At 36.3% G+C, this 15,601-nt stretch overlaps 1 protein-coding gene across 2 annotated transcripts in view; it reads right to left on the reverse strand.

The window, feature by feature from the left end:
* Window positions 1-15,601, reverse strand: part of map2k5 (mitogen-activated protein kinase kinase 5) — a 151,652-nt gene that overhangs the window by 95,846 nt on the left and 40,205 nt on the right. For both annotated transcript variants that reach the window (XM_061887676.1, XM_061887675.1), the window contains one exon: window positions 1,745-1,784. In XM_061887676.1, the coding sequence (XP_061743660.1) occupies window positions 1,745-1,784 (40 nt within the window). The remainder of the gene's footprint in view (window positions 1-1,744; window positions 1,785-15,601) is intronic.

A 15,601-nucleotide genomic window follows, 5' to 3' on the forward strand; every position in this document is an offset into this window, starting at 1 on the left:
TCTTAGGAGGATGTTTTCAGGTCTCTCTAATTTTGTTGTCGCACAGGTCTACCTAAAGGTAGAGTGACTGTCTGATAGTTTTTCCAAAACATACATCACCATCATTAAGCTAAAAAATAGACTGACATTTGCATGAAGTCATCAGGCCAATTTAACTGTAGAAGGAATATTTGTTATTGCTCACATGGTCACAAAGGTGGGCACTATGTTTGAAAGATCAACTGAATGTGTATTATATTTATCCATGAGAGCATTTTTGTTGTAAGTTATAAGGTGTGTCTGTTAAAATCATGGCTGTTTTTACAAATGATGACGGATGTGAAAAAGAGCATGTATTGTCTTTGTGTGATGATGTAAATGAGATGTGGTTGTATTGTATATTAAAGGCCTACTGAAACCCACTACTACCGACCACGCAGTCTGATAGTTTATATATCAATGATGAAATATTAACATTGCAACACATGTTAATACGGCCGGTTTAGTTTACTAAATTACAATTTTAAATTTCCCGCGGAGTTTCCCGTTGAAAACGTCGCGGAATGATGACGCGTGTTTGTGACGTTATTGGTTGGAGGGGACGTATTAGCCCAGCACCACTTGCGGCTAAAAGTAGTCTCTTTTCATCGTGTAATTACAGTACACAGTATTTTGGACATCTGTGTTGCTGAATCTTTTGCAATTTGTTCAATTAATAATGGAGAAGTCAAAGTAGAAAGATGGAGGTGGGAAGCTTTACCCTTTAGCCACACAAACACACAGAGTTCACTTGTTTAAAATTACCGGAGGTGAAGCTTAACTATGGATCAGAGCGGTCAAGCGAACATGGTTCCTGACCACTTGTCAACTAGCAGGTTTCCGTGAGAAAATTGTGGTAAAAAGTCGCCTCTTACCGGAGATCAGCGGAGCTTCTGTCCTGCTGCAGCTTCGTGATTTCTCTCAGAGACTGGCGACACACCCTTCTGACTATCAGGTACTATTTAACTCACTAAAACACTAGCAACACAATAGAAAGATAAGGGATTTCCCAGAACTATCCTAGTAAATGTGTCTAAAAACATCTGAATTGCTTCCAATGCAATCACCTTTTTTTTAAGCTTTTATTTATTTATTTTTTTCAAACTTTTTTCTACTCCTTCACTTTAAATTTCCTCATCCACGAATCTTTCATCCTAGCTCAAATTAATGGGGAAATTGTTGCTTTCTCGGTCCGAATAGCTCTTGCTGCTGGAGGCTCACATTGTAAGCAATGTGAGGAGCCCTCACACCGGTGACATCATCGTCTGTTACTTCCGGTAAAGGCAAGGCTTTTTTATTAGCGACCAAAAGTTGCGAACTTTATCGTGGATGTTCTCTACTAAATCCTTTCAGCAAAAATATGGCAATATCGCGAAATAATCAAGTATGACACACAGAATGGACCTGCTATCCCCGTTTAAATAAGAAAATCTCATTTCAGTAGGCCTTTAATTATGTGTCCATGAAAGGGCATTTTATGACTTTTCTTAATTTGATTACGTGATATGGTATGATTTTATTGTCATAATTTTATTGCATGATTTTTGTATCCCTTTAATTTAGGTAGCCAGGGACTGCAGATGAAAATGAGCTATTTAGCTATAAACTGGTACAGAACATGTCTTTGAGCTTAATGTTTCTGTGCATTGTCCCTTCAAATAAAGACAAAACTAAATTAAGAACATTTTTCAATAGTATGAAAGATCAGTCATAGCAGATGTCTCACCTTGACAGCTAAAACCCTCTTGCCAAGTAGATGATATGCTCTAGATAGACAAAAAAATACAAAGTGAAACTGCATACTTGTTTAAAAACATCTCTCAGTATATTTCTAAACCCAAAATGAAAGGACAAACTAGTGAAAGCAAGGTTTAACAATGCAAAACTTAAGTCAAAATGTGTCATTTAGTGTGAAAACATTTTTTTCCCCCCTATAAAACTCGGTCATGGGTCAGTTGGCTGCAACCTACAGAAAGCCCCAAGTTTTGAGTTGCAAGAGAAGCAGCAAACAAACAGGCCCCATTGTGATCTGTAAGTCAAACTCCTTAATGGCAGACTGCAGCTTTAGTTACATTGCTTAGAGCTTAATTTACCGGTCACATTACCTCATGACCTCTCAGCGCACAATCTTTAATAATTAATATGCTCTAACAGCTGCCCGGTGATGGGGATGACGTGGGTCCCGGCATCACATGGTTTGGTAGCCAGGTATCACAATCCTACCTGGCTACACCACCTATCAATGAGTGTGAAGCAGAATGTGCCTGGTGCAATGTGTGATTACACTTGACAGACTGGAGTATCACATTGCCTCTTGGCGAGACACCTCGAAACTAAGGCAGCCCTTTAATCACCAACGCAAATGCAACATTATTTATTAACCAACAGTGTTATGAATACATCTACATGGGCTTATTTTACGTATACCTTTTTGTGTAATTGTAAGAAAAACAATTATATCACTTTGATTATTTAACTAATTTCAACAGTGTTTATATCTTCCTTTAATTAAAAGTGTGGCAAATATGAAAATGATGTGTTTGAAGTCAACGATAAGATAAATAAACCTTTAATAGCCATAGCTTTAAATTTTAAACTATGACCTCTAACTTGACTTTTATAAAATCATTATAATGAAGGGTTATTTATTGTTTCCAGAAGAATACATTCAATCTGTGTCACGTTCTCCCTGAAAGAGCACTTTTCACAAAAGACCTGTTTTCCTGTGGATGTCTCAGTATTCTTCTAAACTACAATCAATATCAGCTAAGCATGACTGCTGCCTCGTAATTAAACCGACGATGTTAATTGAGGCGAGATCACAGGGGTAGAAATGTTAATGCTGAATGAGCAGGTTGCGGAAGCCTAAAAAGCTATCAAACAAACTACCTGGAGTCCTCCCATTATTCTAGCCTGAGTACCCAGCCTGTGGCGGAATGCACCAAAACAGAAGCTGTGTGTGTATATTCTGTTACAGATCTGCTTAAAATGCCTTTTGAATATTGTTTGTTAAAGCGAGTACTGTTGGACGATTACACTTTTTATCAGATTAATAAAACTTCAGAATTTTGATTATTCAAAGGTGCTACAAAACTGTTGCTTAACTTATCTGTGGTAGTTTTGTTGACAGTATTTCCACAGTTATACTCTGCCAGCGTTGTTTTTTGACCACTCTTTGTTGTCGAAGTTGGCGTTAATTAAAGTGCTTTGCTTTTATATGTAATTTTAAAATTGTTGCACTTCAATTGTAAGATAATTTATCGCAGCAATATATTCAAATTACCTTTGTTTTATTACGTCTCATCGAATAGCTAGTCACAGTCTCCTCACTCATCATTGCACTGGCGTATGCATTGACCTGATCACTGACCCTATAACAACCTATGTCACCTTTTAAGCAACCATTCATGGTTAAGGTAAATGGACATGTGCTATCAAAATAAATTGTGTGATGAAGCTGGGTTTATATTGTACGTGAATAACGTGATCATTTTTGTGATTAATCACATGCATTAACATGTTAACAGCCCTAATATACACATTAACTAACACAAGAAAGTACATCCCTTACATTTCATGAACTACTTTTCTTAAATATTCACTAGAGATGGGTGCCAAAACTGTTTTGTAATAGCACCAGTGCCGAAGTAAATGACAGTAATCAGACCAAAAAAAGTAGCTATAGGTGCCTTATTTCGGTGCAAAATAAATGAGTACTTGGCAGATATATTGTGCGAGTAAGGTCTTATAAGTAAAGTAGTGTCTTGACAGAAGCACAGTCTGATTTATACGTTATTTCCTACCTTATCACATCAACAGCAACCCTCATAACACTGCAAGTGCTGCAGTGCCAGACAGAAACCAGAACAACCACACAGCACTTTCTCATTATGTACCAATGACAGTTATTGCGAGCAAGGTGCATTCAAAAATCCCTTAACTAACAACGCAAGCAAGTATTTTTTTGTAACATTCTCTATTTTCTGTATTGCTGCTGGTTAAGTTTGCTGCAAAAATCATTATTTGTTGTGGATTTTGTTTCTTGTATTTGTTGCTTGTTTATATAATATTTAATTATATAGTTTAAGTATTTAAATGACACTGAATTTTACAAAATTCAATAAAAATAAAAAGGCATTGTTTTTTCTTGAAAAAATTTGAATATTCTTTGTGTTTTAAACACTGGTTTCTTGCATGGTTTAAGCACCGGCACCGTTTTAAAAAGGTACCGATTCGGTACTAGTATCGATTAAAAAGTAAAAAATAACCATCCCTAGTCTTCACAAAGGACAATACGAATTTGAAATAGTCAGCATACTGCTTGGAAATAAGTGTAGATTTCCAGTTATCATAAGTTGTACAATGACTACTCTAAAGTATATCCAAATATCATGTCTATAGCACAGACTTGAAAAAAATAAATAAAATGGTTGTTGAAATGAAAATTGTTTTTTTTTACTCATTTTTGTAAGATATTGCACACTAAAGATGCACGGATAGGCAATTATATCATCCGCAACCGCATCACTAAAGTCGTCATCCACCCGCAATCCACCCGAACCAACATTTCCTCAAAGCCACACCCGCCCGCCACCCGACCGTTGTTATATATCTAATATAAACGATGCACGGCATTAGTGAGGTTAGAAAGTGTAACTCCCTCCAAATAGCAGACACAATGGCTTTGTTAAACTGATTTATTTGAAGGCTTATTTTCCTTTCAAATTCACCATGAAAACTGTAATAAATAAAGCACGTTACAAACTTAAAAATAATAACATGCACAGCATGTGGATCAAACATTTTACCAAGTAAAATACCAACAAATGACAAATACCTCGTTGGCCATACCCGGAAGTAGCTTCCTTACATCTGTCGACAGACCAAACGAGACACTTCAAAATAAAAGTATGCCCACATACTGTTTCAAAGAGTGCTGCTCGTTTATCGTATGTGGGTAACAACATTGAACTATTTATAAATGGTTGATTTCTATAGGCTAGTAAGGTAAAGTGTTGTACCTGACAAGTTTGGGCTACCTTCCTTCTGCAGCCTTCATCAGAGGTGTCACATGATGTTAGCGTGACGTTGTCTGTGACGTGTTATATGGATTGTACCATCAAGTGTTAAAATTCATATAGTAAAACTATATGAATTAGTATCAATGAGAGGAATACATTGAATTATGTGTGTGTGTGTGTGTACACAAACAATCCTATATGCAATTTGAGTAATACTAATTTTCTGCAAATCCATCCATTTTCTACCGCTTATTCCCTTTTTTTTGGGGTCGCGGGGGGCGCTGAAACAAATATGAATTCTGACTAAAGAATTGGTGCCGATGGAAACTAAGAAAAGGGATTTGGGTACACTATCTGGAGTACGGGGCAGGCGAGTGGGGAATCTTATGTTCGTGGATAACTCCTCTGGCAGGGGTCTCCCCTCGTCTCTTTTCATGCACAGCATAGGACACATAAGTACACTATCTGGAGTACAGGGCAGGCGAGTGGGGGATCTTATGTTCGTGGATAACTCCTCTGGCAGGCGGCTCCCCTCGTCTCTTTTAATGCACAGCATAGGACACATAGCAAGAGTGGTCCTCAGGTCCTGTTGATCAGGGGCAATAGCTCCACAGCCACAGATCCACTATTAACCACTAATATCACAGTCAAAATGAAAGCTTGTTCCCATAGGCACCATAAACTGTTAATAATGTTTAGACAAAAGTGTATATTATATATACTATTATATATATAGTATTTATATAGGTGTGTGTGTGTGATGGATATGTGTGTATTTTGGGTGTATGCATGTGTGTATGTATGTGATTGTGTGTGTATATGTATATATATATATGTATATATATATATAAATTGTATATGTGTGTGTGTACATATGTATATATGTAAGTGTGTGTGAATTTAAATGTATTTTATATAGACAATATATAGCAGCAACCACTGAATTGAATTATATTATATATATTAGTGTATTATATATTGTATATATATATTGTATATGTATAGGGGTGGGACCTAATAAGTTTACTTCTTCCCACTCCCTTTTGAGCCAATCTTGACATCTACAAAAGATTAGTCACATGTAATGTTTTCAATGTAGGTGTAAAAATAATGTATCTATATATTTCTTTTGTATTTTATTTCATTCTCTTGTTTTGTTTGCATGGCTCAAAATAAACCATTCATTCATTCAATAAACCATTCATTCAAGTGTTGTCAGGTACAACACTTTACCTACTAGCCTACATAAATCAACCATTTATAAATACACGTCAGTAGGCTAAAAGAACCTCTTCAACATAACATTTAACTATGTATAATGTAGCGGCTGGCTACGGGGTGTTAGCCAATGACTTTGGCTGGGGGGCGGGACTTCCGGGAGAGATAGGGAAGTGACGTTATCGACAGGAAGTGAGGGTTCGAGTTGTCCCGGGAAAAGCGTTACAGACATGAGCACTGTTGTGTGGTTGTATTACATCCTGTGCAATAAAGACAAGACAAACGAAGAAGTTTTATGAGCCTACATTCCTGGGATTATTACAATATATATTTCCGAATTGGTTCAACGGCCACCCGCCCGAATCTATTTAAAATCTATTTTTTCGTGATGTCACCCGCCCGACTCGTGGTTTATCCGCGGACTCCGCGGTTGTGACCGCAAACCGCGCATCTCTATTGCACACTTATTTTTTTATGTTATTAGCTCCAGATAGATTTTATATACATATTGTGACAGCTATAAAATAGTTTAGTTTTGAAAGTTGACTTAATTAGAATACACTGTGATGACTATTGAGGTGTAAGGCACAGTATTGTACTATTTAATTGACATAGTGACCTCGGACTACGTTAAGGTAACGTGTGGAGTTCCCCAGGGTTCGGTCCTTGGCCCTGCACTCTTCAGCATCTACATGCTGCCGCTAGGTGACATCATACGCAAATGCGGTGTTAGCTTTCACTGTTATGCTGATGACAACCAACTCTACATGCCCCTAAAGCTGACCAACACGCCAGATTGTAGTCAGCTGGAGGCGTGTCTTAATGAAATCAAACAATGGCTGTCCGCTAACTTTTTGCAACTAAACGCCAAGAAAACAGAAATGCCTATTATCGGTCCTGCTAGACACCGACCTCTATTTAATAATACAACTTTAACATTTGACAACCAAACTATTAAACAAGGCGACTCGGTAAAGAATTTGGGTATTTTCTATGACCAAACTCTCTCATTTGAGTCACACATTAAGAGCGTTACTAAAACGGCCTTCTTTCATCTCCGTAATATCGCAAAAATTCGCTCCATTTTGTCCACTAGCGACGCTGAGATCATTATCTATGTGTTTGTTACGTCTCGTCTCGATTACTGTAACGTATTATTTTCGGGTCTCCCCATGTCTAGCATTAAACGATTACAGTATGTACAAAATGCTAGACTTTTGACAAGAACAAGAAAGTTTGATCATATTACGCCTATACACATATGCGGTCCTCTCCAAGGTTTCTCATAGTCATCATTGTCACTGTCACCAACGTCCCACTGGGTGTGAGTTTTTCCTTGCCCTTATGTAGGCTCTGTACCGAGGATGTCGTTGTGGTTTGTGCAGTCCTTTGAGACACTTGTGATTTAGGGCTATATAAATAAACATTGATTGAAACATTGATTGAATTAGTCACATTGTTTAGCATAATCATTGAACTATTGAACTTCAAAGTTAACTGCGTGTTTTAAGACAGAATCAAGACATACAGTACGTCCATAATCTTAACATTAAGCTTGACGGAAAGTACTTTAAAAAATATGGTTATGAATATAAAGTACAAATTGCTATGTTTCAAACTGTTATAGGGGATACTATAAAGATAAATATATGATGCGGCTCGGTTAAAGAAAACCGTCCTTGACCAGCTCAGGGCTGAACATTCTTATTATATGAATTACAGTGACGGACTTGTGACAGCGGGAGAGCTAGGGACAAGGTTACATAGCCACCCCCTGTCATTTCCCCCTGATCTGACCCCAGTAAATGTGCCCCATTGCCTAGATCTTATTTACACTCCAGCTCCTCTGTAATAAAAGCTCCATCATGCAGTATTCATAGGCCCTCTCGCTATCGCTCTCAAGTTGGGGCTATATGTTAGGATGTCTGGCCTTTTGGATCAGGGCTAATGTGCTACTTTTACACTGCCACATGACTGGCGCGCCCCTCGTTCTCACAAAGTGTCAGCGATAGCACAAAATTCGAAAAACAAACAGGGACACTTTATAAAAAAACATTACTATTAGCAAAAAACAACTGTAACTTTTACATTAATGTATGTCATGTTTACAATTGCAGAGTGCAACATATCTGAAAAACAAAAAGCAGTTTATTTATTCCCACTTCTCTGTGGCTCAGCAGTTACTGAAGGTGTGTTCACTTCTTATGTTTAAAATGTACAGCATTATTTGGTTGCCACTTTCTAACAGAAAAAGAAAGGGTATTGAATTTTTAACAGTAAGGTTACTAGACAGTTTGTATGGATAACATGTTCAATGATAAAATGATAAGTTAACAAATAGAGTAAATAATATATTAAAACAAACTTACAGCCATTTATTACAGAACATGGGGTATGCAATTCACAATAAAAACAACAACGCAACAACCTCAACAACATTAAAACAAATAAAAGGGATAAACCATGAATTGATTTACGTGGACCCCGACTTAAACAAGTTGAAAAACTTCTTCGGGTGTTACCATTTAGTGGTCAATTGTACGGAATATGTACTGAACTGTGCAATCTACTAATAAAAGTTTCAATCAATCAATCAATCAAAAACAAGCAGCAGAATCACACAAAAATAGTAAAATACTGACAGTGACATTTTATAATAATAAAGAGCACAGAACATTAAATAAAAAAATACATTAATACAAAATAAGTCCAGTTAAAAAAATTAAAGACCTTCTGAAATAATGATGCAAAATGATGAAGTCATGATAAATTGATCAGACATTGTGGTTTTCAGCATTCAGCTTCCTCCATGTACATTGTAATCAATCACCATATTCTGGTACAGTTAATAAGGCAGTAAAAATATATTTTTAATAATGGGGAAAATATTATTATTGCATGTTTTGAGAACTACAGTATGCAAATTGGTCGAAGTTGTTCAGATTTGCAGGCAACAATAATTTTAAAGGACTTTACTTGCCACCTGAGGGTTTAAAATCATGCTATTATTAATACCAAGATGATTAAGTCATCTCAGATTACGATACAGTTTCTAATAACATTTCTATGAAATATTGTACTTTTATGGTCATAAGAGTATTTTGGGGCATTGTTCATGAGGCGAGTTTACTTTTCATGTTTGAGGCTATCGTATTTTTCAGACTATAAGGCACACTTAAAATCCTTTAATTTTCTCAAAACTCGAGCGCCACATAATGTACGGAATAAGCTATTCTATTTGGTACATGGTGAAATGATAAGTGTGACCAGTAGATGGCAGTCACACATAAGAGATAGGTGTAGACTGCAATATGATTGCAGTCACACATAATCGATACCTGTAGACTGCAATATGACTCATGTAAACAACACCAACATTTTACAAATATTCCATTGAAAATATAGAACATTAGGCACGGCAATCAAAAATCTATCAAAATGTTTTAGTATGACTTTGGTAAGCTATGAAGGATTGTACTGTGCTTCAACATACGAGTAGTATTATGGTGTGTGTATAAGGTAAGATATTCTCTGCCGTTTTCTTTCGCAATATTGTTGAAAAAGCAACTTTTCTTACCTTCTGGTACCTGCTGATCTGTATTTGGGATCCCTATAAGTCCTTAAAATTTCGCGAGTCCACCATTGTAGTCCGTGTGACACCGTTGTCGATAAGCTTCTTCTTTTTCTCTATCTTCTTTTTATGGGACATTATCCTCCGCTGTTGCCATTACTAATATAAAGTATCGTAAAGTTCTTACTTATATCTGACAGAAAACTCCCAATGAAAGCGCCAAAACATACCGGTGAGTTTACATTATTCACCCAAGGAAAATTAGTTATAAGAGAGTTCCGGTCGGATGATTTTTACGGGACAGATTGTTATTGCACGCTACACCGCTACAACACAGATGACGGGGAGAAAATGCTGCCGAAGCTGAACCACGTAAATAAGACCACCCACAAAACGGCGCATACTGAAGCGACTGTCAGAAAGCGGCTTGAAGATGATCTGTAAAACATAATCTATGCAACATTTTAACCAAAGAACCACCATTATATGTTATGTAGACCACAAGGAAGTGTTTTCCATTTAGAAAAAAAATATATAATAATATGAACCCTTTAATGCGGTGCGTCTTTTGTATGAAAATAGACCTGACTAGACCCACTCATCGGCAGTGCGCTTTATGGTCTGGAAAATACGGTAATCTAAATATAATTTAAGAGACCATCTAAAGTATTGACAAGGACTAGTTTTATTTTAACTTTCTATATTTTTAAAATAATTAATCATCATTTTTTGTATAATTTTGTGTATCATGCTGCTCCGCTTGAGCATCTCCTTAGTTTATTAAAGACTCTTTTTGACTGCACTTACCATGATGTCACTGCATCCTGGGGTCACACCACATGCTCAAAGAGTGTATCGTTACACATTCAAATCGTTAAGACACAAGGTAAACATAGATTAATCAAAGTGATTGGAGTCTCGACCATTAAATCTAATCCATGGAGTGACAAAACAAGTCAATATAGAAAATGGCTAAGAGGCTTGAAGAAGAGTGTCTGAATAGATGTCAAAGCCATGTTAACATGCCGGTTTTAATTGCACTCCTGGATTTTGAGAGACTAAAAGAATGTGTGTCCTTGTAATTGTATTTATAAGCCATAGTCAGTTAAATTGGCGGACAAGGTGGTACTCTGAGGGAGTGTGTAATAAAAAAAACAAAGGCAGACGCTGATGGATGACCAGGTCAGCATATAAGAGCTGAGGTGTTGGTAACATCCAATTGAGTCCAAATGGCTCTAGGTCATAAATGAACTAAAGGGTTGAAAGGTGGGAAGCATTTAGTGATGTTTTTACACGTGATGAGACCAGCATTGCTTTGTTACCAAGCAAGACAGAAATCCAGGGCCACAGCGGGAATTGAAAAATCCTACTCTTAAAATATGGAACACAATGGTCCTTGTTCAGCCAGAGGACTGATGTAAGACACTGCACAGTTACAACGAGCATGACATAACCTAGAAAGACATTTCAGACCGGTTTAAAGATTAGAGATGCAACAAAAGGATTTAAAAATGGGAAACTTGCATACGACCAATGTGTCACAGGTGTAGATGTGGGATGGAGGCTTTTGATGCACACAAACTGTAAATTGCTTCATGGTTATGCAGTTGTAAACCAATGTGTAATGATTTAAAATGACATATTTAGTCGCCTCTGTCCAGCAGTTTTTTTAACAATTCAGAATGCACAGAAAAGAGAAAGATGTGTTCTTATCCCACATAAAAATTGTGAATGATGAGCAAAAAGTGCAGTTCCTCTTTAAACCTGCAGACATTATATCTTACACTGTAAAAAAATCCACACAATTTATAGCAAAATACCAGCAGCTGTGGTTGCCAGGTATTCACCCTAAAACACACAGTCACAATGTATAAGACATTACGGTATGTCGATGTTGAATATGTTTATTTGCCAGTTGATAAGTGTTTTTGCTTACGATATATTACTAGGAAAAAAACTGATATATTGTTATGACTTGCCACAAAAATAAAAGAAAACATGTTGTTGGCCAAAAGTGAACTAGGCTAATGCTTTAACACAAATCCCTAAAACAAATACGCAGGGGTGGGTAGTAACGGTAGTGTACAACGCCTTCTGCCCGATTGTAGCTGAGATAGGCACCAGCGCCCCCAGCGACTCCAAAGGGAATAAGCGGTAGAAATGGATGGATAGTAACGGGCTACATTTACTTTTGTAACTTTTTGAAAAAATTGTACTTGTCAGAGTAGTTTTAAAGTAACATACTTTTTACTTTTTCTTGAGTATTTTTGTGAAGAGGAAAAGCTACTTTTACTCCGTTACATTGAGTTTCATTCCGATCGTTAACTTTATTTACATCATAATTATTGACCCTCTATTGATAAAGACTTGCAAAAACGAATTCATTTTTGCAGCAAGCCTTCTCCCGGCAGGCACTGTCATGGACTCTGTTTCGCCACTCCAACTAAAGCTTTTGTGACATTGGACTCCATTCCACCAATCAAACGGAGCCTTACGATGGGGATCTATTCAAACCTTCAACCACTAAGACCCAGTGTTTGGAGTTTTCACCAGGAAACAAGACTATATTGTAGGGATGTACTGATAAACAGTAATAATGATGACGGCGACAAAACTCCCGACTGTTAGTATTACCCTTTTTAAATTAAAATGACCTAACAAACTGAGATTGGATAACTGCACTTTGAAAAACTCAGAGCCGCTTATATGTTAACATGAAAACAAGATACATACTACGTCTTCTACATTGTACTATTATACATTATATTTTAGTCCACAAAATTTACTGTCATTTTAGTCGACTAAGATGTTGAGGAATTTAATTAACTAAAACAAAACAGGCTTCACGGTGGCAGAGGGGTTAGTGCGTCTGCCTCACAACACGAAGGTCCTGCAGTCCTGGGTTCAAATCCAGGCTCAGGATCTTTCTGTGTGGAGTTTGCACGTTCTCCCCGTGAATGCGTGGGTTCCCTCCGGGTACTCCGGCTTCCTCCCACTTGGCAACACTAAATTGGCCCTAGTGTGTGAATGTTGTCTGTCTATCTGTGTTGGCCCTGCGATGAGGTGGCGACTTGTCCAGGGTGTACCCCGCCTTCCGCCCGATTGTAGTTGAGATAGGCGCCAGCGCCCCCCACAACCCCGAAAGGGAATAAGCGGTAGAAAATGGATGGATGGATGATCAAAATATGACTAAAACTAAGATACCTTTTCGTCAAAAAACTATGACAAACTAAATTAAAAACTGCTGTCAAAATTAACACTGGCCGGTGGGATGATAAAATAGAAACCTACTTGTTTAGCACGTGTCAGAATGTTCCCAAAATAATACAGTTTAATCATGTGACATGACACCAGCACATCCCGGATGTTTGAAACAACTGGTAAGCAGAGACCTAAAACATGTAGCTAAAATATGTAAAAAAAATATATATATATTTCAATACATATTTTTGTATGTCTCTGATGATTATAACCACAATTATCATTCAAACGCATTAAAATATTACCAAAAAGACTAAATAGCAGTGGAAATGTGTAGTTATCTGTTAGATCCGGAGCTCGAAAGTTACTAGCGCTAGCTTATTAACTTGTAACATTCTCTTCTTTTACTGTATTTACATTTCCACATAGCTAAACAAGCTGAAATTACCACAATAAACCCAGAGTGTACGTGAGGCACACTGCATATGGCCAACAGTCACATTAGAGATAAAAGCATGGAAAATAAAACTCCACATGCAGCGGTGAAAATAGAAGAAACTGAATTATTCCACAAATCAGATTAATTTAGTGCATAAAAATGTGCTGACTGTAAAAAGTGACATTAAATCAGACAATACAGCACACATCTTGAATGATTACTTTAAAATTTGTAAAAAGAACATTTATGTCATCTGTGTCAAAAGAAATGTTCACATTTCAGCTTACAAGAATTGTAACTAGAGAAAAAATGTTGCTTTAAATTGTATATCACTTTATGTTTTAGACACGCACACTCACATCAACTACAATTGTAGTTCAAGAACCATTAAAAAATAGATCCTAAATAAATCAGAAGTTACTCACAAGTTACTCAATACTTAAGTTTTTTTTTTTGCTGAATACTTATTTACTCTTACTCAAGTAATTGTTTTAATGACTACTTTTTACTTTTACTTGAGTCATATTATTAAGTAACGGTACTCTTACTTTAGCACAATTTTTGGGTACTCTACCCACCTCTGCAATTAAATTATGCTGTAAATTTAAATTTACAATCGGCAAAATCTTTAATTTAGACAAAATAATAATACAATACATTTTAGAGTATGTGCTTGATAAATTGCAATGTAAAACAAATGCATTGCACAATTTTTCATTATTTCCACAGTAAAGTCATGTGTTTTCTACGTATTACCGGTATGAATATAGTAATTTATATCATCTACTGTTTCTTTACCGCATTTACGACTGTGATAAACTAGGATTTATTTTACAGTGTTTTACTGTTGCTATTTAACAATTGCTTGCTTTAGTTTTTAAGGTCAATTTTTACAGTGTATAATCACATCATATTAATCATGTGTTTGTATATAGAAGTAGGGCTAAGAAAATCATTGCGTTGACAAATGCGAAATAAAAAAACAAAATAAAAAACACATTATCATTAGGTGTGCCGGAAAAAATTGATTCCCATCCAACTGGCTATACCTATTTATTACAATTCTAAATCGATTAACATTTTTCAAGAATATATTTTTAAAAATACAATTTTTAAACCATATCCATGCTTACCTCCTGTACACGCAGTATAAATCATACATCAGCAGCAAAGAGGAGTTTTTGTACAATGTAACCTGTTTTGAAAAGGATGTATTATAATTTATATAACAAATACTATATTGTGAGAATCTGTTTGAATCAACAATCATGTTGAATCAAGAATCAATTCTGGATCGAATTGTCAATCCAAGAATCGGAATTGAATTGAATTGTGAGTTGTTATAAGATTACCATCCTTATTAATTATGTATAAAAGCAGATTAATTACACAATCTATTAATTATTTGTCATTTGTCAAAATTCAAAAGGGTGATTCATCCGAGCTAAAAAGGTCATCATTATATATGGTTATATGTAGGTATTTTTTGTCAGTATTGTAATAGTAGGTATTTTCTCCTATCTCAATTGGTTTTATTTAGATTCTTTGGACTAAATATCTTGTTTGTTTTGAATCTTTGTGTTTGTTCTTTCAATGCATATAAAGCACATCAAAAAAGTGTATAAAATAAGCTACAGTAGATTAATAAATTGCCTCGCTTCTACTATTAAGTACTTATAAGAAAATAATGCACAACAGCAAAACAAGGTAGAGTGCCATTTCTTTCCCTCTTCTCCTCCCAACCATAACATTTTCAGCGCCAAAACATATGGATTTTCTGCTGAGCTAAATTGACTGAGAAGTTGTAGGATTTGCAATATTGGCCTTCACACAAGCGTACAGTAACCATTTCTACCCCGAAACATCAGCATTCTGTTTGTCCTGCAACTATGAGAGATTGGACTTTAATGAAACAATCTAAAAGCGATAAAAGAGTCAAATGTATTTGGAATGAGACAAGAGAAAATAAATAGACGCTATTGTGGTTTGGCTCGATTGGAAATCTACTGGGTCTGCCGTGAAGGTGAAAGAACATTTGGCCGAGTCAAGGTTAGCCTGAGCAGTAATCAATACTTCAATCTCAATAAAACAGCTCAATGTAGGTGGATTGATGGCAAGGAAGAAACAAGGAAG

The sequence above is a fragment of the Nerophis ophidion genome, linkage group LG25 (genome assembly GCF_033978795.1).
Source record: "Nerophis ophidion isolate RoL-2023_Sa linkage group LG25, RoL_Noph_v1.0, whole genome shotgun sequence".
Classification (NCBI taxonomy): Eukaryota; Metazoa; Chordata; class Actinopteri; order Syngnathiformes; family Syngnathidae; genus Nerophis; species Nerophis ophidion.